The 18,804-nt window shown below is 39.4% G+C and overlaps 4 protein-coding genes and 1 pseudogene across 6 annotated transcripts; 4 read left to right on the forward strand and 1 right to left on the reverse strand.

Moving 5' to 3' along the window:
• Window positions 1-809: 809 nt before the first annotated feature.
• On the forward strand, window positions 810-2,627 carry LOC106358209 (annotated as a pseudogene).
• A 265-nt stretch (window positions 2,628-2,892) lies between these two features.
• On the forward strand, window positions 2,893-5,536 carry LOC106438593 (protein LAZ1-like). Of its 3 annotated transcripts, none has more exons than XM_013879845.3 (9): window positions 2,893-3,019; window positions 3,189-3,338; window positions 3,451-3,507; window positions 3,609-3,717; window positions 3,796-3,983; window positions 4,055-4,143; window positions 4,262-4,523; window positions 4,592-4,843; window positions 4,938-5,536. In XM_013879845.3, the coding sequence occupies exons 2-9, from the start codon at window positions 3,195-3,197 to the stop codon at window positions 5,289-5,291; spliced, it is 1,455 nt and encodes a 484-aa protein (XP_013735299.1). In that variant the 5' UTR covers window positions 2,893-3,019; window positions 3,189-3,194; the 3' UTR covers window positions 5,292-5,536. The 3 variants fall into 3 exon arrangements, with proteins under 3 accessions (XP_013735299.1, XP_013735275.1, XP_013735291.1); XM_013879821.3 differs by having other exon boundaries at window positions 2,905-3,019; window positions 3,133-3,338; XM_013879837.3 differs by having other exon boundaries at window positions 2,917-3,022.
• Window positions 5,537-6,488: 952 nt separating this feature from the next.
• Window positions 6,489-8,367, reverse strand: LOC106438617 (aminoacylase-1B-like). Its single transcript, XM_013879856.3, has 5 exons — window positions 7,674-8,367; window positions 7,349-7,611; window positions 7,119-7,256; window positions 6,792-7,016; window positions 6,489-6,722 (listed from the first exon to the last, which is right to left on the reverse strand). Exons 1-5 carry the CDS (start codon window positions 8,239-8,241, stop codon window positions 6,618-6,620), a joined length of 1,299 nt encoding a protein of 432 aa, XP_013735310.1. The 5' UTR covers window positions 8,242-8,367; the 3' UTR covers window positions 6,489-6,617.
• Window positions 8,368-8,654: 287 nt separating this feature from the next.
• LOC106438626 (expansin-A20) lies at window positions 8,655-9,815 on the forward strand. The gene is made up of 2 exons (XM_013879868.2): window positions 8,655-8,963; window positions 9,048-9,815. Exons 1-2 carry the CDS (start codon window positions 8,819-8,821, stop codon window positions 9,674-9,676), a joined length of 774 nt encoding a protein of 257 aa, XP_013735322.1. The 5' UTR covers window positions 8,655-8,818; the 3' UTR covers window positions 9,677-9,815.
• A 2,586-nt stretch (window positions 9,816-12,401) lies between these two features.
• LOC106438638 (cellulose synthase-like protein D4) lies at window positions 12,402-17,328 on the forward strand. Its single transcript, XM_048777331.1, has 4 exons — window positions 12,402-12,956; window positions 13,046-14,651; window positions 15,804-17,094; window positions 17,181-17,328. The coding sequence occupies exons 1-4, from the start codon at window positions 12,541-12,543 to the stop codon at window positions 17,204-17,206; spliced, it is 3,339 nt and encodes a 1,112-aa protein (XP_048633288.1). The 5' UTR covers window positions 12,402-12,540; the 3' UTR covers window positions 17,207-17,328.
• Window positions 17,329-18,804: the final 1,476 nt, after the last annotated feature.

Consider the following 18,804-nt stretch of genomic DNA (forward strand, 5'->3'; position numbering starts at 1 on the left):
ACTTGAATACAAGTAGAAAGATAAATCTATGATTAAATCAGACTCAGAAACGAACAACAGAGAGTAAATTCCAAAACCCAGAACAGAGTATGCAAAACTTACAAGACCAAGTAAGCATCGTTACCTTATCGAGCAGAACAGACGGAACCCTAACGAGGAATGAAAGAAGCAAAAGGACGAAACTTTCGATTAGAGAAACAGAGAACTTGTTCGTCTATCGGACATGGAAATCGAACCATGGGAATATTCTTTAGAATCGAGCGAGGTGTCTTAGTCATTGGATCACCTGCGCTTTTATCATAGAAGAAGAAGGCATTATATCGATTCGTGGAAGATGTGATCTCAACGGTTGATATTTGAAAAAAATTAAACAAAGTCGGTGATCAAATATTTGTCATCTTGAATCCAGGTGGCCCCATGTGACAATATTTTTTACCGTTAGAGTTTGGTTGTACACGTGTCATGCATAGGACATATGAACTGTCCTTGAAAATGCGATGAAGATTGAGGATCTAAAGCCCACGTTTGAAGATGATCTCCACATAAATCACTTGCCTTGAGATGCACGACACCGAGGGAGGAACCCTGTTCGTCCTCCATTGGTGGTGGCACTTATAAGATTTCCTCTCGTAACAAACAGCATTTCCCCAACAGGATCTCTTTCACGGATCACGTAGCTCTTGTCTGTGTAGAGGACCGGTTTTAGCCTATCGCAATTGCTCATCCATTATCTCTAGTTGGATTTCGACTTGATATTTGATTTAATGAAGATCTTTGTTACTTACTTTCTTCAAGAGATTAAGGCAAAGATGGCGCTTAATATCTCTTCTGAGGTCTTTAGGGAGGTTGCGGAGAAGGGTTTCTTCCTCGACTCCTCTTGTCTCTTGCCATCTATATTGTTCATACCTCCGTATACTCAATAGAGTGGCAACTTCATTGAGGATGGCTAAGTCCGGACTCCGGAGTGACTCATGGAACTTCTTCTTCTGTTGCCCATCTCAGCTAGCTATCTTTTTTCTTCTTTGATTGATTCAGATTCAGATTCAGATACATCTTCCCCGGCGAGAAATCTTTCTGCTTCCAATCAACAACCGAGTCTTTAATTCCCTCTTCTTCTTCTCAAACTCAGCTTCTAGCTACTCCTCCTCTTATACCCTTAAAATGCCACCTCCGAGGGAGGACACGCCTCTTCACCCCCTCTGTCCAGCGAGTTCAAGACCTTCGCCAACGTCTTCATTGCTGTCGTCGGAGCCAACGAGGTTCTAGGTCTTCCTTACGCCTTCAAGCGCACCGGATGGCTCATGGGCGTCCTCCTTCTCCTTTCCGTCTCCGTTCTTACCCATCACTGCATGATGCTCCTCGTTCATACCCAAGATCGGCTCTTTTGGTGACCTTGGCTTTGCTGTCTACGGCTCCCTCGGGAGGGGAGGCTCGTCGTTGACCTCTTTATCATTTTGTCTCAAGCTGGATTTTGTGTCGGTTATCTTATCTTCATCGGCGCCACTCTCGCTAATCTCTTTGACCCTGATTCCCCCACCAGTCTCAGCCATCAGTTTACACGCCTCGGCTCTGATTTCATGGGGGGGGGGCGTGTCCTCTTCTAAGAGTCTCGACATCTGGGGATGCTTCCCCTTCCAGCTTGGTCTGAATTCCATCAAGACCCTCACTCACTTGGCTCCTCTTAGCATATTCGCTGATGTTGTTGATCTTGCTGCTATGGCTGTGGTCATTGTTGAGGATTCCATGATTATACTCAAGCAAAGGCCTGACGTGGTTGCCTTTGGTGGTTTCTCACTCTTCTTCTATGGGATGGGCGTGGCAGTTTATTCCTTCGAAGGTGTTGGAATGGTCTTGCCTCTTGAATCCGAGATGAAAGACAAGGACAAGTTTGGCAAAGTCTTGGCACTCGGCATGGGATTCATCTATACATAGCCTTTGGTTTCTTAGGTTACTTAGCTTCCGGTGAGGACACCATGGATATAATCACCGCTAACTTGGGGGCAGGACTTATCAGCACTATTGTTCAGCTTGGACTCTGCATCAACCTCTTCTTCACCTTCCCGTTGATGATGAATCCGGTGTTTGAGATAGTGGAGAGGCGGTTCGCGGGTGGGTGGCTGAGATGGCTGCTAGTCTTGGCGGTGACTCTGGTGGCTCTCTTTGTGCCTAATTTTACAGATTTTTTGTCCTTGGTGGGGAGCAGCACTTGCTGCATCTTAGGCTTTGTGTTACCTGCATTGCTGGTGTTCAAGGAACAGATGGGGTGGAAGCAATGGAGTCTGGACACAGCGATAGTGTGACTGGGCGTGGTTCTTGCTGTGTCGGGAACTTGGAGTTCACTGAGCGAGATCTTCTCGGTCAAAAGTGTAAGCGTCCTGAACAGTGAAGCTTGTATCCAAGATGTGTCATATATATGTATGGTTTTAAGAGCATCTGAATTGTGATTGTATTTGTATTTTGATGATGGTTGGAATAAAAGACATTAGCTCTGTTTTTTCTGGGTTTGTATATACATATGTGAATGTTTTTCAGATAAGATAATGGCTCAATAGGAACCCTGTCATGCTTTGGTTTTGTATTACACACTCTTGCCAATGAGGGGAGTGGGATATTATATATATAAATATCATAAGGAAAAGGCATGATCAAGGGGGCATTTTGTAAGTCATAAGGAAAAGAAAAGAGAAATGGAAAGTTTCCACAAGAGGCAATGACAGAAAATAAGTGAATAATAGCTCTATACCTGTAAAAAGGACAAGCAGCTACATGTTTGTCTGGGAGGAAAGAGCAATCTGAAGCCAGCAGTAGGAGAGACTGACGACAACTAGTGTGGAGTCGTATCAACCTGAGGTTGTTTTGTGCCGTTTTAGTAATCAATGCTAGCAGTACATGCCGTTTTTCAGTGTCGGGTTTTTGACCATGGACAAAAGAAGATGAAGAAGGATCTATCTCTCCTCGTTGTCCCGTCTTAGTTTTGAGCTCTGATCAATTCCTCCCTTTCGTCGTCGTCGGTCATTAGGTAGTAGTCTCCGTCTCCGTCTCCGTCTCCGATCTTTTTGTTGAGAGATCGGTTTTGTGATCAAATCGATTCTAATGGCTTTATAATTCTTTTTTTTACATTCATTCATTCAGCTCCCCCGATCCTCCTTGAGACCTTGACCTTATGGTAATAGTTGTTTTGTGGTTAGGGGGTGATGGATATATCATCAACAACGCGGCTCCTAACTTACTCGGCTCCCGCTTGGGCAAGCTTTATGGCCGGTGCTTTTTTGATCCTCACCCTCTCCCTTTCCATGTATCTTGTCTTCGATCACCTTTCTACTTACAAGAACCCTGAGGTTCCCACTTTTTCTTCTCTGTCCTTCCTTTGTTATGATATCATCTTGACTTCTTCTCTGTCCTTTTGCTATATCATGTTTTCATTCGCCTCTCTTTCTCTTTCTCTCTCAGGAGCAAATGTTTTTGATTGGAGTCATCCTCATGGTCCCTTGCTATTCAATTGAGTCTGTGAGTGAATATATCCATCTTTAATTTTTGTGTTCTAGTAAGCTAAGTTAAGCTAAGCTAATCTAATCTAATCTAATCTAATATATCTATCGATTCAACAGTTTGCATCACTTGTCAACCCATCCATCAGCGTTGATTGTGGTATTCTACGTGATTGCTATGAATCCTTTGCCATGTACTGTTTTGGTCGATACCTTGTGGCCTGCTTGGGTAGGTATCACTATCACTCCCTCTCCTTTCTTCTTTTCTTCTTTTGTGTCATTCCAAACTTCTCTCTACTTTTACCAGGTGGGGAAGATAGGACCATTGAGTTTATGCAAAGAGAAGGCCGCAAGAGCTTCAAGACTCCCCTCTTAGTAGATCACACTGATGATAAGGGAATCATTAAACATCCTTTCCCTATGAATCTTTTCTTAAAACCCTGGAGGCTCAGTCACTGGTTCTATCAAGTTGTTAAGTTTGGTATTGTTCAATATGTATGTACTTTCCCACCAATCCTCCTAATTGTCTTTGAGTTCCAAGTAAAACTATTTCTCTCCTTTGGCAGATGATTATAAAGTCTCTCACTGCCCTCACTGCTCTGATTCTTGAAGCCTTCGGTGTGTACTGCGAAGGAGAGTTTAAATGGAGTTGTGGGTACGTCGATGCTTCTTTTTGACAAACCACAGTGCTATAACAATGAAGAAACATGTTTCATCTTTCATGAACTACTATATGATATTGCATCTTACCGTTTCGCCTGTGATTTTTGTAGGTACCCTTACTTGGCAGTTGTTCTAAATTTTAGCCAGTCATGGGCATTATATTGTCTGGTTCAGTTCTATGGTGCAACAAAAGATGAGCTTGCCCACATAAAGCCCCTTGCCAAGTTTCTAACATTCAAGTCAATCGTGTTCTTGACTTGGTGGCAAGGAGTTGCCATCGCTCTTCTCTCTTCCCTCGGTTTGTTCAAAAGTTCCATTGCACAGAGCTTGCAGCTGAAGACTAGTGTTCAAGATTTCATCATTTGCATTGAGGTACATGTCTTCTTCTCTGCCTGTCTTTTTCGAAATGAATCGTAAGTTTCTCTTTAATACTTGTGCAGATGGGTATTGCTTCGGTTGTTCACCTGTATGTCTTCCCAGCAAAACCCTACGGTCTACTGGGAGATCGCTTTACTGGATCGGTATCAGTTCTGGGGGACTATGCATCGGTCGACTGTCCTATTGATCCCGATGAGATTAGAGACAGTGAGAGACGAACGAAGGTCCGCCTGCCACATCCTGACGTTGATATCAGAAGTTGTATGACCATCAAAGAAAGCATGAGAGATGTGTTCGTTGGTGGAGGTGAATACGTGAGTATTCCTTGTAATAATTCAATTAAAAAACTTTTTTTTTTAAGTCTGATGAAGAGCTTCTGATCAGAAAGAGGATATATCTATGTTGTAGATTGTGAAAGACGTGAGGTTCACAGTGACTCAAGCAGTAGAGCCTATGGAGAAGAGCATAACAAAGTTCAATGAGAAACTGCACAAGATCTCGCAGAACATAAAGAAACACGATAAGGACAAGAGAAGAGTAAAAGATGACAGTTGCATGTCATCATCATCTAGTGGGCGAGTGATTCGCGGGATCGATGATCCGCTTTTGAATGGGAGTTTTAGTGACAGTGGAGTCACAAGGACTAAGAAGCACAGGCGAAAGTCAGGGTACACGAGTGGGGGAAGCGGGGGAGAGAGCAGTAGTGATCAAGCTTATAGTGGATTTGAAGTAAGGGGTCGGAGATGGATCACAAAAGATTAAACATTCAATGAAATTTTATCATAAACATCCGAGATTGATGAGACCACCGGGTGTTGTTTCTCCTCAACGTGCAGGGGTTTTTGCAGGGCACCTAGAAGCCGTTAAGTATTGAATATATTTGTGTACAGATTTGAAGATACATAACGTAAATGAGGCATGATTTTTTTATAAAAATGTACCTTCATGTTGGCTTTGTCTTTCTAACAAAATGATGATGACATTATAGTTAATTCCAAACCAAGTAACTGCAGGTTGTATACTTTTTTATTTGTAAGTTTCCTTGCAGGTTGCAGAAAAGCAAAACATCCAAAAAGGGAGGAGCATGACTCCTGGCCATGTGAGTGCTTGGACATTGACTAGAAGCGATTATGGGTAGGATGTGCAGATGACAAGGTTAAGGAAATTGATAGAGCACAATGTATAGAAACACACCGTATATTGTTGAAACACGAACCTCTTACTCGTACAAGTACAAGCAAGCCCAAATCCTAAGGTTCACACCTCAAGATCCCAAGAACTCTTTCCCAAAAGCCACCTTGACTCTTACTCTCTTCACAACTAACAGCCATAACTAACTCACAACCGAATCAGTCACAACGCCCTCCACGTCAGCTTTCCGGTGTAACGACTTCCACGTCAGCTTCTTACTTATTTCCCTTGTGAGGAATATGCAGGGGAGATTAGAGATACTCGCTGTATCAGTTCATGCTGAAGGTGACACAAGCATGGATCATTACGATGAGCATGATGATATGGCATTGCAGACGAACAAGCCCTTGTTGCCTATTGAGACTGAGACAGATCCCGCCGTTATCTATTAGAATAAGAAGCTTATCATTATCTATATTGTAATATTCCATATTAGTTTAGGAATTAGGTTAAGTCATCTATATATATATATATATAAGCATGTATATATTGTAATTTATTCTCCATGAGAGTCAATATTACTTCTTCCAATTCTATATTCTCATCAATCTATCACAGTTCTTCCTCTGTTCAGTTTTTCTTCTCTACCATCGCCATTTTTTGCTTTGGGAGATTATGGATCTTTTTGGATTTTTCAGATCGTGCTGTGTTTGATTTTGAAGGAGGGACTGGTAGCCCAAATTTGCATTCTTAGTACGCCCCATGAACGATCTTTAGTTTCCTTTTGTAACAGCGAATCTCTTCTACTTGCCGGTTGAGGTTAAAAAAAAAACAGAAAAGAAACATCACATTAAGTTGAAAAGAAAATGTTTTGTCTGATTCCACAACAGCATGGTGGGTTCAGATCTTATTGATTGTTGTTACAGAAAGACTTGATGCTCAACTATTAATGGACCTTTATAACTCATCTCGTGAATCACTCTTGATTTCATATGATGCATAAGCTTTGATTATTGAAACATACACGTCAATCCCCTTCAAATACTCAGCTCTACTCAAATACTGCAACAAAACAAAACCACATGCGTCAGGAAATTGATAATGATAAATGATAACAAATCAATCACACACCTCATTGTGGTCATGAAGCAAACTCGGGGTGTTTGAAATGGGAGAGAACCCAAAGGCGGGAACGCCAGCCATCCGGAAGTAGCGAGCATCTGTTGATGCAGGGAAAATCTCAGGCTTACTAGTTTTACCTCCAGCTTCCTTGACAGCATTTTCCAAGAGCCTCCACCAAGGATTTGAATCATCTGCTGCTGTAAGGAGCGGTTCCCCCGAATGCTTCTGCTTGAACTGCCTCAGACATTGACAACACCACAACACTTTTGTCTATAATTTGCATGGATGGAGTAGAGACATCCAACACTGCTAGGCTTGAAGAGGACAAGAAATTACCTCAACGGACATGTTGCGTGCCGCGGGTGCCCATTCCTCCACCAAACGCCTTTCGAGTGCTTCAGAATCAACGCTGGGTGGGATACGAATGTCGAAACCAGCTTCTGCCTCAGACGGTTGCAGATTCATCACGAAACCCTTGGAGAGAGAGAGAGAGAATAAAGAGCCAAATTTTCATAATAAAAGACCTCAACTAGTTATCTATGAAGAAAATGGAGGAGACAAGTTACCGTTGGGGAGGGAGTGCCAGCCTTGAGGAAGGCCATGTTAACGGAGACCACATCGCCTTCAGCAGTGCCACCAGCTTTGAGCAGATCGAATTGGGAAGCTCTGAATAGACGAATACTCTCAATGCTTTTGAGGAGATTCTCAATAGCAGAGTTGTCATAGAGCTTGGCACCGTGGCCAGGGGGTCCTTTAGCCTTAATCACAAGCCACCAGGGACTCCTCTCTCCATAGAATACTCTGTAACTCTTACTAGGCGATGGCAGACCTGTAAAGAATGTCATTTTGCTAGTTAACATAAAAATAAATAAATAAATATTCCTTACTTACCTTCGTCGAGCACGATTCCGACGTTCAGGCTCTTGAAGAGGTGGGATTCAACGAACTTCTCGGCTCCATCGTGGCCGCCGATCTCTTCATCGGGGACGAAGGAGAGATAGACGGATCGGACTGGGTGGAAGCCAGAAGCCTGGAGCTTGCGTATGGCCTCGAGGTACTGCATCCCAACGCACTTCATGTCCTGCGAACCTCTGGCATAAATGTCTCCTTGGTTGTCCATGTGAGCGTGGAGCGGGTGGTGTGTCCACTTGGATTCCTCGAAGGGAACGACATCGGTGTGGGAGTTGAGGAGAATGGCAGGCAGGGTTGGGTCAGAGCCTACCCATTTGAGGAGAAGATGCGGCTTTCCCTTAACGAACTCGTTCGTCTGAGATTCGAGTGACAGCGACTTCGCCTGAGAGTTTAAAAAGTCAACGGCTTTGTAGTAATCGGGTTTTGGCTGAACCGTGTCGATTCGGAGATACTCCTGGAATCTGGAGACTATAGCCTCCCCGTCGTCAGCAGCCGCAGAAAGGATGCATAGAGCAAGAACAACTTGAGCAAGGAGAAGACGACTCATCACTCACTGGAAAGGTGAAGATTCTTCTGCAACCACTAGCACAAGCAGCGATTGGAGAGATAGAGCAATGGGAAATTAAATTGAGACTCGGGCCACGTATTAAGGGTAGTTTTGTGAATAAAAGCAAGGACAAGGGGGAAAGAAACAAAGCAAAACTTTTAACGACTTTTGATAATCACCTTGACATCCGCCCAAATGAATGAGAGAAAACTGGCCTTGTGAGAGAACCTTCAAGCCCGTTATGGCCCATGAGAAGCTGGATCCAATCATGTCAATAGTTTCGCTTCTCTTATATGATATCTTTCCGAATTGAAAGCTGGGCCGTCAAATGAAATGGGCCTGGAATACGTATTGGTCCTTTTCTTCTTCTTTTTTTCTCTTTATAGAGATGGTCTGAAAGGGAACTATCAAAGTCAAAACATGTCAGAGCAATCTTTTGTCGCTATCATCCCCACAAGTCTTGAAAGGGGAGCCTTATGATCAAAAGGAACCCACAAAACCCTCTCAAACGCATTGCTTTTGTCTGCCACTTTGTGACTGTGAGGATCCCAAACAAACCACACCACACTGGTTGTTCATGGATTCTGGGCTTCAGCATCTCGCATTGCGCTTCTTCATTCTTCTCTGCTGCCTCTTTCAAGCCACCGCCGAGGATGGTAGCTGGAAGATAGCCACGGCCACGCTCTCCAGGGACAAGGACGGCTCCTCCTCTGTCACCACTGGTTCTTCTGCTTCTCTTTTTTTTCACTCTCTCCTATCTATCTATTTATCTTCTTTCCTCAGGACTAACTAAGTGGTGGTGATAGGAGGCGCTTGTGGGTATGGGGATCTGAGGCAGAGCAGCTATGGCGGGTACAGCGCAGGCCTGAGCGGGAAGCTGTTCAACAGGGGAAGCAGCTGCGGAGCTTGCCTGGAAGTGCGGTGTGTGAACCACATAAGGTGGTGCCTTCAAGGCAGCCCCTCCGTGGTGGTCACAGCCACAGATTTCTGTCCTCCCAATTCAGGCCTTTCCTCCGATTACGGAGGTTGGTGCAACTTCCCAAAGGAGCATTTGGAACTATCTCATGCGGCCTTCACAGGGATTGCAGAAACCAGAGCCGAGATAATACCTGTGCAGTACAGGAGGGTCAAGTGTGGGCGGAGAGGCGGGGTGAGATTCAGCTTGAACGGGAGCTCCCACTTCTTTCAGGTCTTGATAAGCAATGTGGGACTCGATGGGGAAGTGGTGGGAGTGAAAGTGAAGGGGCATACAACGGCTTGGATTCCAATGGCCCGAAACTGGGGACAGAACTGGCACTCCTCACTCGATCTCATCGGACAGTCTCTTTCTTTCGAAGTTACTCTCATCGGCGGCAAAACCATTGCCTCTTACGACGTGGCTCCCCCTTATTGGCGCTTTGGAATGACCTACCAAGGAAAGCAGTTCCTTTCGTGACTACCTCTCCTCTTTTCCTTTTCTTTATATAAAGTTATGATTCACTTTCGGTGGTCAAACACAATTTGTGGCCTTTATCATGACTTTTAAGACATACTAGTAATCACTTCAGTTCAAGGTATAAATGACTTTACCATTATCTTTATATATATAATAATAGTAATATCCTACACAAACCTTCCCCGAAGTGTTTCTGTTATGCTCATGTATTAGAAGTTTTAGGCATCTTCGCTGTGTATTCAAACTCGATTTGATAATCTAATTTACATTCTATCAAAAAAGAAATGTTACCAATGTTACAATGGCACTACGAATGAATACAATGTTACAATGATTTCGATGTACTGATCATTACTTGTTATTCATGTTCTCTCTTTAACTCAATGTATTGTTATTCATGTTCTCTCTTTAACTCAATGTACTGATCATGTTTGTTTGTATGATGTTTGGTCTTGAAGAAAGCAGTAGCAGACAGTTTGATATCAGACGTCCCGCGGGACGACTGCGAAGCCTACTAACAATGCGGAACGGGATTGGTCAGACATTCTGGAGACCGCAGCCCGCACGGATCTGACCCGCTTAAAGATGAATCCGCTGCGGTACGGGACGGGACGGGACGGATAAACTTGTTTGACATCCCTAGACCTACTCAAAACCAAACCAAACGTTGTGTTTTCTTCAACTAAAGCAACACCTGAAATCTATCTCAGCCCAGTTCTAAAAATTATCGGACTCAGGCTTAGTACATAAATCCAAATATGAAGTCCTTCAAAACTAAAAATGAGCATTTGATCATATTTGAAATTTATTTAAATTAAAAAAATAATATATCTTTTATCAAGCAAAATCTTGATAATATTCTACTTCTATATTTATTTATTTTTTATTTGGGCATATATTTTGGTAATAAAATTTTGTAGTTATTTCTCTGAATTAAATTATCCATATATCTTAGTTATTAATGTACAGCAAATCCAAAAATAATATTCATTAAATTAAGACAAAATAATTGAATAGATAAAAACAATAATTTTGAGAAAACTTTATATATAATGTGCGATTCAAATAATTTGGAAAATAATTATTTCATAAATCTATACATATCTGACTAAGATACCATACTAAAATATAGATATAATGTTGTTTTCATTCAAACTTGAAATCTTGTCATTGTTCAGCTCTAATAACTTTTATTATATAAATAATTTCATAGTCTTGTTCGTCTTTCAATATAAATCCAATTTTTTAAGAGTTTAAAATGTAATAAAAAAATTAAAACTACTTTCAATTAAATTATAATATACAGTTTCAACTTTATCGTTAGTATCAGAATTGTATTATCATTAAAATAAATTTACAATATATATATGCATTATTTGCATGGTCAAATATGATATTATGATCATCATATTGTGACATACAAGATCACTACTCATAATTACAAAAATTATATGTTATTTGTACTAGTAGTTTCATTTCATTTACTTAGTATAATGTTATTTCAGATATTTTTAAATAAAAGATAACATCTCTCTATAAATTAATAATTTTATTAATATCTTTATAGATTAAGTAAATTTTCATTTAAATTTAAATGATTAGTTATAGAACTTATATTGTAGCTCTTATTTATAATTTTCCAAAATAAGAAATCCTCCATATAATTTTAACTAATTTGACTAAACGTAAAGTTCACATTAGTTGTCTTTCTAATCTAATTAGGTGAGGTTAATCATGGTAGATAATCGATTAACTAGGCAATTGAAATGTAATCATCCTGCTAGAGATCGAATGTCAATTCGTGAAAGACTTTGCTCGTAGGGCATCAACACACCATCAGGATGCCTCCTCTGATCAAGCGGTCAAGAGAATCGCCCACATCTCTCCTTCAACTGCACATACTGGACTGAGGTTTGGTCTATCTTCACTCGCAAGGCCCATCTCTCTCCTCCTGCTCTATTTGAGGATTGCTTAAGATAGATTAAAGGCCCTTTAAAAGATCTCAATTTGGTTCTGATAATGAAGCTCACCTTCCAAGCTTCTGTATACTTGATTTGGAAGGAGAAAAGCTCTCGCCTGCATAGCTCTATATGTATGCCGTCTTCTTCGCTCATCGCTGATATTCAGCTAATCAAAGCTCGACTCCTTTTCGCGTGTTGATCATCTGTTGATCTGGATCTGTTCAATAATTCTGTTGATGCTTTGCAAGAAAACCCGTTTTGAATACTAAAGTAACGAAAAATATTTAGTTACAAAAATGAAATGCAATCATAAAAAAAAAGATCCAATCATCCAAATAATAATTGAATTATAGCTGCAAGCAATGTAATGTTTGTGCATTAACAGTTTCGAGGGAATCAAATCATATTGGAAATAAATTTATAGAGTAATCCACATTTTAACTAGAATGATTAATTGAAAAAATAAAAATCTCTTGCAAAAATTAAAGATCATTTAACTAATTTAATTAAAAAGGAAATAATATTGTGGATAAAAAAAGGAAATAATATTATAAACCGTACGTAAATGAAAAGATTATGAATATTTTTGTAGTTTGACAATAAAATAATTAAAAATGTTAAAAAAATAAAAATCCCAAAATAGCAAAAGTCAATTAATTTTAGAGTTTCCACAAATAGGTTGATGCATAATATAGATATTCTAAAACTAGTGGCATAAACCGTTTTCATGTCCTAATAATCCTCCTATCCTCTCCTTATCTTTTTTTTTTTGTTTTCCTTAACTGTGAGAAAGTTAAAAATTGGTGTATCATCTTGCGAGAAGATTAAAATCCATGTATCATTTTTATTCTGCATGATCACACTGATTCATGCAAAAAAAAATCATCATTGTTTTGCTTCACAATGGCGTCCACTCCTCCTCAAAATTCTAAGAAAGTTCGAAACAATTCTGGTAGTGGCCAAACTGTAAAATTTGCAAGACGGACATCTAGTGGACGATATGTGAGTTTATCCCGGGACAATATTGAATTATCAGGCGAGTTCTCTGGAGATTATTCTAACTATACAGTGCACATACCTCCAACGCCTGACAACCAGCCCATGGCCACTAAAGCTGAAGAGCAGTATGTGTCAAATTCCCTATTTACTGGTGGTTTTAACAGTGTCACGCGTGCACATCTTATGGACAAAGTCATCGATTCAGATGTCACACACCCTCAGATGGCTGGCGCTAAAGGTTCTTCGTGTGCCATGCCTGCTTGCGACGGAAAAGTCATGAAAGACGAGAGAGGAAAAGACGTGATGCCATGTGAATGTCGGTATGTGTATATATATTAAACAACAATACTTTATTTGCTTGTTTCACAACACAATGAAAAGGTTTCTAACCAACTTAGTGGTTGCTTAGGTTCAAGATTTGCAGAGATTGCTTCATGGACGCCCAAAAAGAAACAGGTTTATGTCCAGGATGTAAGGAACAATATAAAATTGGTGACCTAGACGATGATACACCTGATTTTTCTAGTGGTGCTCTCCCCTTACCAGCTCCAGGAAAAGATCAACGTGGCAGCAACAACATGTCTATGATGAAAAGAAATCAAAACGGTGAATTTGATCACAATAGATGGTTATTTGAAACACAAGGCACATATGGTTATGGAAATGCGTATTGGCCTCAAGATGAAATGTACGGTGATGATATGGATGAAGGAATGAGAGGTGGCATGGTGGAAACAGCTGACAAGCCATGGCGACCTCTGAGCCGGCGGATCCCAATCCCAGCTGCCATCATAAGCCCATATAGATTGCTAATCGCAATTCGTTTTGTGGTGCTATGTTTTTTTCTAACTTGGAGGATTAGAAACCCTAATGAAGACGCAATATGGTTATGGCTGATGTCAATAATATGCGAGCTTTGGTTTGGATTTTCATGGATTTTAGATCAAATCCCAAAGTTGTGTCCCATAAACCGTTCTACCGACCTTGAAGTTCTTCGTGACAAATTTGACATGCCTTCTCCTTCGAACCCCACAGGGAGATCCGATCTCCCAGGTATTGACCTCTTTGTGTCCACAGCAGATCCTGAGAAAGAGCCACCCCTTGTCACTGCCAACACTATGCTTTCCATCCTGGCTGTTGATTATCCAGTGGAGAAAGTGTCGTGTTACCTTTCTGATGATGGAGGAGCCCTTTTATCATTTGAAGCTATGGCAGAAGCTGCTAGTTTTGCAGACTTATGGGTGCCCTTTTGCCGCAAACATAACATTGAACCCCGAAATCCAGATACATATTTTAGTTTGAAGATAGATCCAACAAAGAACAAGAGTAGGATTGATTTTGTGAAAGATAGGAGGAAGATTAAGAGGGAGTATGATGAGTTCAAAGTTCGCATCAATGGGCTCCCTGACTCAATAAGAAGGAGGTCAGATGCGTTTAATGCAAGAGAGGAAATGAAGGCTCTAAAACAGATGAGGGAAAGTGGAGGTGATCCGATGGAACCTGTGAAGGTCCTCAAAGCCACATGGATGGCTGATGGTACCCACTGGCCAGGAACTTGGGCAGCCGCTACTCGAGAGCATTCCAAAGGTGATCATGCTGGAATTTTACAGGTGATGTTGAAACCACCCAGCAGCGATCCTTTAATCGGCAATGACAGTGATAAAATCATCGATTTTTCCGAAACGGATACTCGTTTGCCCATGTTTGTGTATGTGTCACGTGAAAAGCGACCTGGTTATGATCATAACAAGAAAGCTGGAGCCATGAATGCACTTGTTCGTGCTTCTGCTATTCTCTCAAATGGACCTTTCATCCTTAATCTTGATTGTGATCATTACATTTATAATTGTAAGGCCATTAGAGAAGGAATGTGTTTTATGATGGACAGGGGTGGTGAAGATATTTGCTACATTCAGTTTCCACAAAGATTTGAAGGCATCGATCCTTCTGATAGATATGCTAACAATAACACTGTATTCTTTGATGGTAATATGCGTGCCCTCGATGGTGTCCAGGTATATATATTAATATCAATACCATTAAAAAGGATCATTCTCAAATTATATCCTTAATGAAAATTGCAGTTTTCTCAAAAATACCCTTATTTTTACAAAGAATTAATAAAATTCATTAATGGCATTTAAGTCTTTTGGTTTTGGGCCTACAGATACACCTAAATGGATCTATAAATAATAGGCCTATATATATATTTAAAATATATATTAATTTTAAATTTAATATAAGTATAAATATATTATGAACAATAAATGAATTAAGAAACATGAAAATATTATTTTCTTAAATATACGTATCAATATTCAAAATAGATCATTTGAATATTATACATATTTTCAATACAAACCAAAATCGTATATCCTACACCATATATCATATACATATTTGAATATCATTTTTCAGTGTATAATGTCATTTTATACATAATATTAATATGGCAATTACGAGTGTTCAAGAATATTTTAAAAACTATCTTAAAATAAATTTTTAAATCTAAAATACAAACACAAACTTATAATAGGTTATTAATAACGAAAATAAACTAATATTGTCATATCAATAAGTTATTTTATATTATCATTTTTTATTTAGATAACATGATAAAATTTTATCAAATTCTAAGGAATCACTAATTTATGTAATATTAATAAATATATGAGTAATTTAATCAATTTTTAAAAAAAGTACTATAAGATATTTTGTTATCGGATCAATAGTATCAGATCGCGGGTTAATAGTGAGTTTTTAGGTTTTTACCGGGTTATATCGGATTTTTAATTAACAAATTTTTCATTAAATCCGAACAGGATTATATACAATGTATCGGGTCTATAGGTTCAAACATGAATCTAGGTCAGATATGAAAACAAATTTTAAAACTCAAACATTATTATAGAACAGCTACCATATTTCGAACAAATACCATATTTTGAAGAGAAAAAAAACAAATGATAAAAACCTAAAAACTCAATTGTTATGGTTCGAAATGAAAAATAATGGTAATTTGTAAATCAGTTTTCGATTAATAAATGAAAAACAAACAAACCCGCGCTTTCTAAGCGCGGGTCAAAATCTAGTAAACCAATTATAACTGTTACATCTTTGGTTTGCAATGAAATAACAATTTTTGTTTGATTTTTTTTTTTTTGTAGGGACCAGTTTATGTAGGAACAGGTACTATGTTTAGGCGCTTTGCCTTATATGGTTTTGATCCACCAAATCCTGATAAGATTCTCGAGAAGAAGGAATCAGAAACAGAGGCTTTAACCACCAGTGACTTTGACCCAGACCTTGACGTCACACAACTCCCCAAGCGCTTTGGCAACTCTACACTTCTGGCAGAGTCAATTCCTATTGCAGAGTTCCAAGGTCGTCCATTGGCAGACCACCCTGCTGTCAAGTATGGCCGTCCTCCTGGGGCGCTTAGAGTCCCTCGCGACCCACTTGATGCCACCACAGTCGCAGAATCAGTTTCTGTAATCTCTTGTTGGTATGAGGATAAAACAGAGTGGGGAGATAGAGTCGGATGGATTTATGGATCAGTGACAGAGGACGTGGTCACAGGGTATCGCATGCATAATCGTGGGTGGCGCTCTGTTTACTGCATCACCAAAAGGGATTCTTTTCGAGGCTCCGCACCCATTAATCTTACAGATCGTCTTCACCAGGTGTTACGGTGGGCAACCGGGTCTGTTGAGATCTTCTTCTCTAGAAACAACGCCATTCTCGCCTCAAAACGTCTCAAGTTCCTCCAACGTCTCGCATACCTTAATGTTGGAATATATCCTTTTACATCATTGTTTCTAATCCTCTATTGTTTTCTTCCGGCGTTCTCTCTTTTCTCTGGCCAGTTTATCGTGCGGACGCTCAGTATCTCTTTCTTAGTTTACCTCCTTATAATCACCATTTGTTTGATTGGCTTGGCGGTTTTGGAGGTTAAGTGGTCAGGCATTGGACTGGAGGAATGGTGGAGAAATGAACAGTGGTGGCTTATCTCAGGAACAAGCTCTCATCTTTATGCTGTGGTCCAAGGAATTCTCAAAGTCATTGCAGGGATCGAGATTTCCTTTACCTTGACAACCAAATCAGGAGGAGATGACAACGATGACATATACGCAGATTTATACATAGTAAAATGGTCGTCGTTGATGATACCGCCCATTGTGATAGCAATGGTAAACATAATAGCAATTGTGGTGGCATTCGTTAGGACGATATACCAAGCAGTGCCACAATGGAGCAAGTTAATTGGTGGAGCATTTTTCAGTTTCTGGGTGTTGGCACATTTGTATCCATTCGCAAAAGGACTAATGGGACGAAGAGGGAAGACTCCAACAATAGTTTTCGTGTGGGCAGGTCTAATTGCCATTACCATCTCTTTACTATGGACGGCTATTAATCCTAATTCTGGACCTGTTGCTGCTGCTGAAGGTGTTGGAGGCGGTGGGTTTCAATTTCCTTGAAAATCTAATCTATATATAATAGCAAACCTGTTTTTTAAACCTGATGATGTCATCAATTTTTTATAGGAAAAAAAGTTAACATCCATCGGTGAAGTTTGTTTCTAACTTCTAATCTAACGGCTACGATTTTATTTAGGATCATGAGTATGATGTCATAGTTTCACTTGAACAACAAACATGTTTATTCCATGAAAAGTTGTATTTTTTCAGAATTTTTTAACCATCAAACCCGTACTTGAACTCTTTCATAGTGGAAACCTTTAATAAAACCGTTCAATTAAGGAAAAAACATGTTCATTCAGTGAAAAGTTGTATCTTTTCAGAGATTTTACCATTTAACGACCCTTTGATTGAACCTTTTCATAAAATAGAGTAAGTTATATATATATTTGATAATAAAAAGTTGTAAAAACCACCAAAGCTTACAACTGTTACCTACAATTCTTTTCGCACATGATGTTGCAGAGGGAAATCCCTTCCAGAGTTTATGACAAATTGTAGAAATTATCTTTACTTTTGTATATCTTTTCACACTTAGTGTTTCAGTGGAACCTTCATCAACTTCGTTTAAGAGTTACAACTTTTCTAAAATTATATATTGAAGAGAGACTGTATCGGTTTTCAGATATGTTTCACGTTTTCTTAACTTCTCCCTTCTGCTTTTAACCTCCCTCCATTTCCTCGACATCGAAATCTGTAGTTTGTTTTTCTGCTGCAGATCATTGTTCCTTTCGCCCTTTCTTTTTTTCTTATAATTTCAAACCTGATGGTGTTGCTCTTTTTCTTCAATTCACTAATTATCAAATTTAATGTCTCCTAGGAGTTTCTGCAATTATAGTAAGTACATTTTTTGGCTTAGATGTCTTCTCCTAACACTTCCCATCATTATTTGATTACTCTCTGTTAGACTCACGATTCAGTTCATCTCAGAGAGGTGCGACAGTGAATAGAAGTAATGATATTTTGTATTTAACAAATTTCCAAACATAGAGATACATTGTTTCAAATGTCAGTGAATAGATTGTAGAAGTATGCAGAGAAGAAGCCGATTAACTGGTTCAAATTAATTATTCACTCTTTGATTTAACATATCGTCTTTTATTTCATACATGTTCTGAATTTATGTTGAAAATTTTATTTGTTTGGTTATACTTTAGTGTTGATGTCGTTTTCATCGTGAATGTTAGTGTCCGTTTCATTATGAATTTTGAAACACTTCTTTTGGTTTTACAAACGGTTTGGGAGGAGAAAATTTTCGTGGACTGGAGTGGGAAAGGCAAACCATGGGCTAGACTCAACACTAATCGGCCTTGTCAGTTAGACACGCTTTGGTCTCTGTACAATCTTCTCCAAACGCTGTTTGATTTGGATTCTGACCGGTTTGGTCGCGGCAAATTAAACGCTTTGCCTCTTCAAAAAAAAGTACGGAAGAAATTGATTTTCAAAACATTTTCTTTTGGCTATTACTTTGTAGATACATGATAAGCAAATTAACAAATAATTCAACGGCAAGTAGTATTATGTATAAAGAAAAAGTACGGAAGGCTGTAATTACGTTTTTCCATCGTTATTTTAATCAGTCGATTGAAAGTTAACAAGTGAATAATTAGATGGAAATGATTGGATGATTTGAATGTTTATTAGCCGCAAAAGGGAACGTCTTCGTTTGCATGTGGGATATAAAAGACTA

The sequence above is a fragment of the Brassica napus genome, chromosome A1 (assembly GCF_020379485.1).
Source record: "Brassica napus cultivar Da-Ae chromosome A1, Da-Ae, whole genome shotgun sequence".
Classification (NCBI taxonomy): Eukaryota; Viridiplantae; Streptophyta; class Magnoliopsida; order Brassicales; family Brassicaceae; genus Brassica; species Brassica napus.

What these genes read in the sequence shown, in the direction of transcription:
- LOC106438593 (XM_013879845.3), top strand. Translation starts at nt 3,195, where the DNA reads ATGGATATATCATCAACAACGCGGCTCCTAACTTACTCGGCTCCCGCT. An exon ending in ATACCTTGTGGCCTGCTTGG is followed by an intron (nt 3,718 to 3,795) that starts GTAGGTATCACT and finishes TACTTTTACCAG; the next exon opens with GTGGGGAAGATAGGACCATT. An exon ending in GAGTTTAAATGGAGTTGTGG is followed by an intron (nt 4,144 to 4,261) that starts GTACGTCGATGC and finishes TGATTTTTGTAG; the next exon opens with GTACCCTTACTTGGCAGTTG.
- LOC106438617 (XM_013879856.3), bottom strand. Translation starts at nt 8,241, where the DNA reads ATGAGTCGTCTTCTCCTTGCTCAAGTTGTTCTTGCTCTATGCATCCTT. An exon ending in CTGGCACTCCCTCCCCAACG is followed by an intron (nt 7,257 to 7,348) that starts GTAACTTGTCTC and finishes TCTCTCTCCAAG; the next exon opens with GGTTTCGTGATGAATCTGCA. An exon ending in CACGCAACATGTCCGTTGAG is followed by an intron (nt 7,017 to 7,118) that starts GTAATTTCTTGT and finishes TGTCTGAGGCAG; the next exon opens with TTCAAGCAGAAGCATTCGGG.
- LOC106438626 (XM_013879868.2), top strand. Translation starts at nt 8,819, where the DNA reads ATGGATTCTGGGCTTCAGCATCTCGCATTGCGCTTCTTCATTCTTCTC. An exon ending in CTCCTCCTCTGTCACCACTG is followed by an intron (nt 8,964 to 9,047) that starts GTTCTTCTGCTT and finishes TGGTGGTGATAG; the next exon opens with GAGGCGCTTGTGGGTATGGG.
- LOC106438638 (XM_048777331.1), top strand. Translation starts at nt 12,541, where the DNA reads ATGGCGTCCACTCCTCCTCAAAATTCTAAGAAAGTTCGAAACAATTCT. An exon ending in GTGATGCCATGTGAATGTCG is followed by an intron (nt 12,957 to 13,045) that starts GTATGTGTATAT and finishes GTGGTTGCTTAG; the next exon opens with GTTCAAGATTTGCAGAGATT. An exon ending in GTGCCCTCGATGGTGTCCAG is followed by an intron (nt 14,652 to 15,803) that starts GTATATATATTA and finishes TTTTTTTTGTAG; the next exon opens with GGACCAGTTTATGTAGGAAC.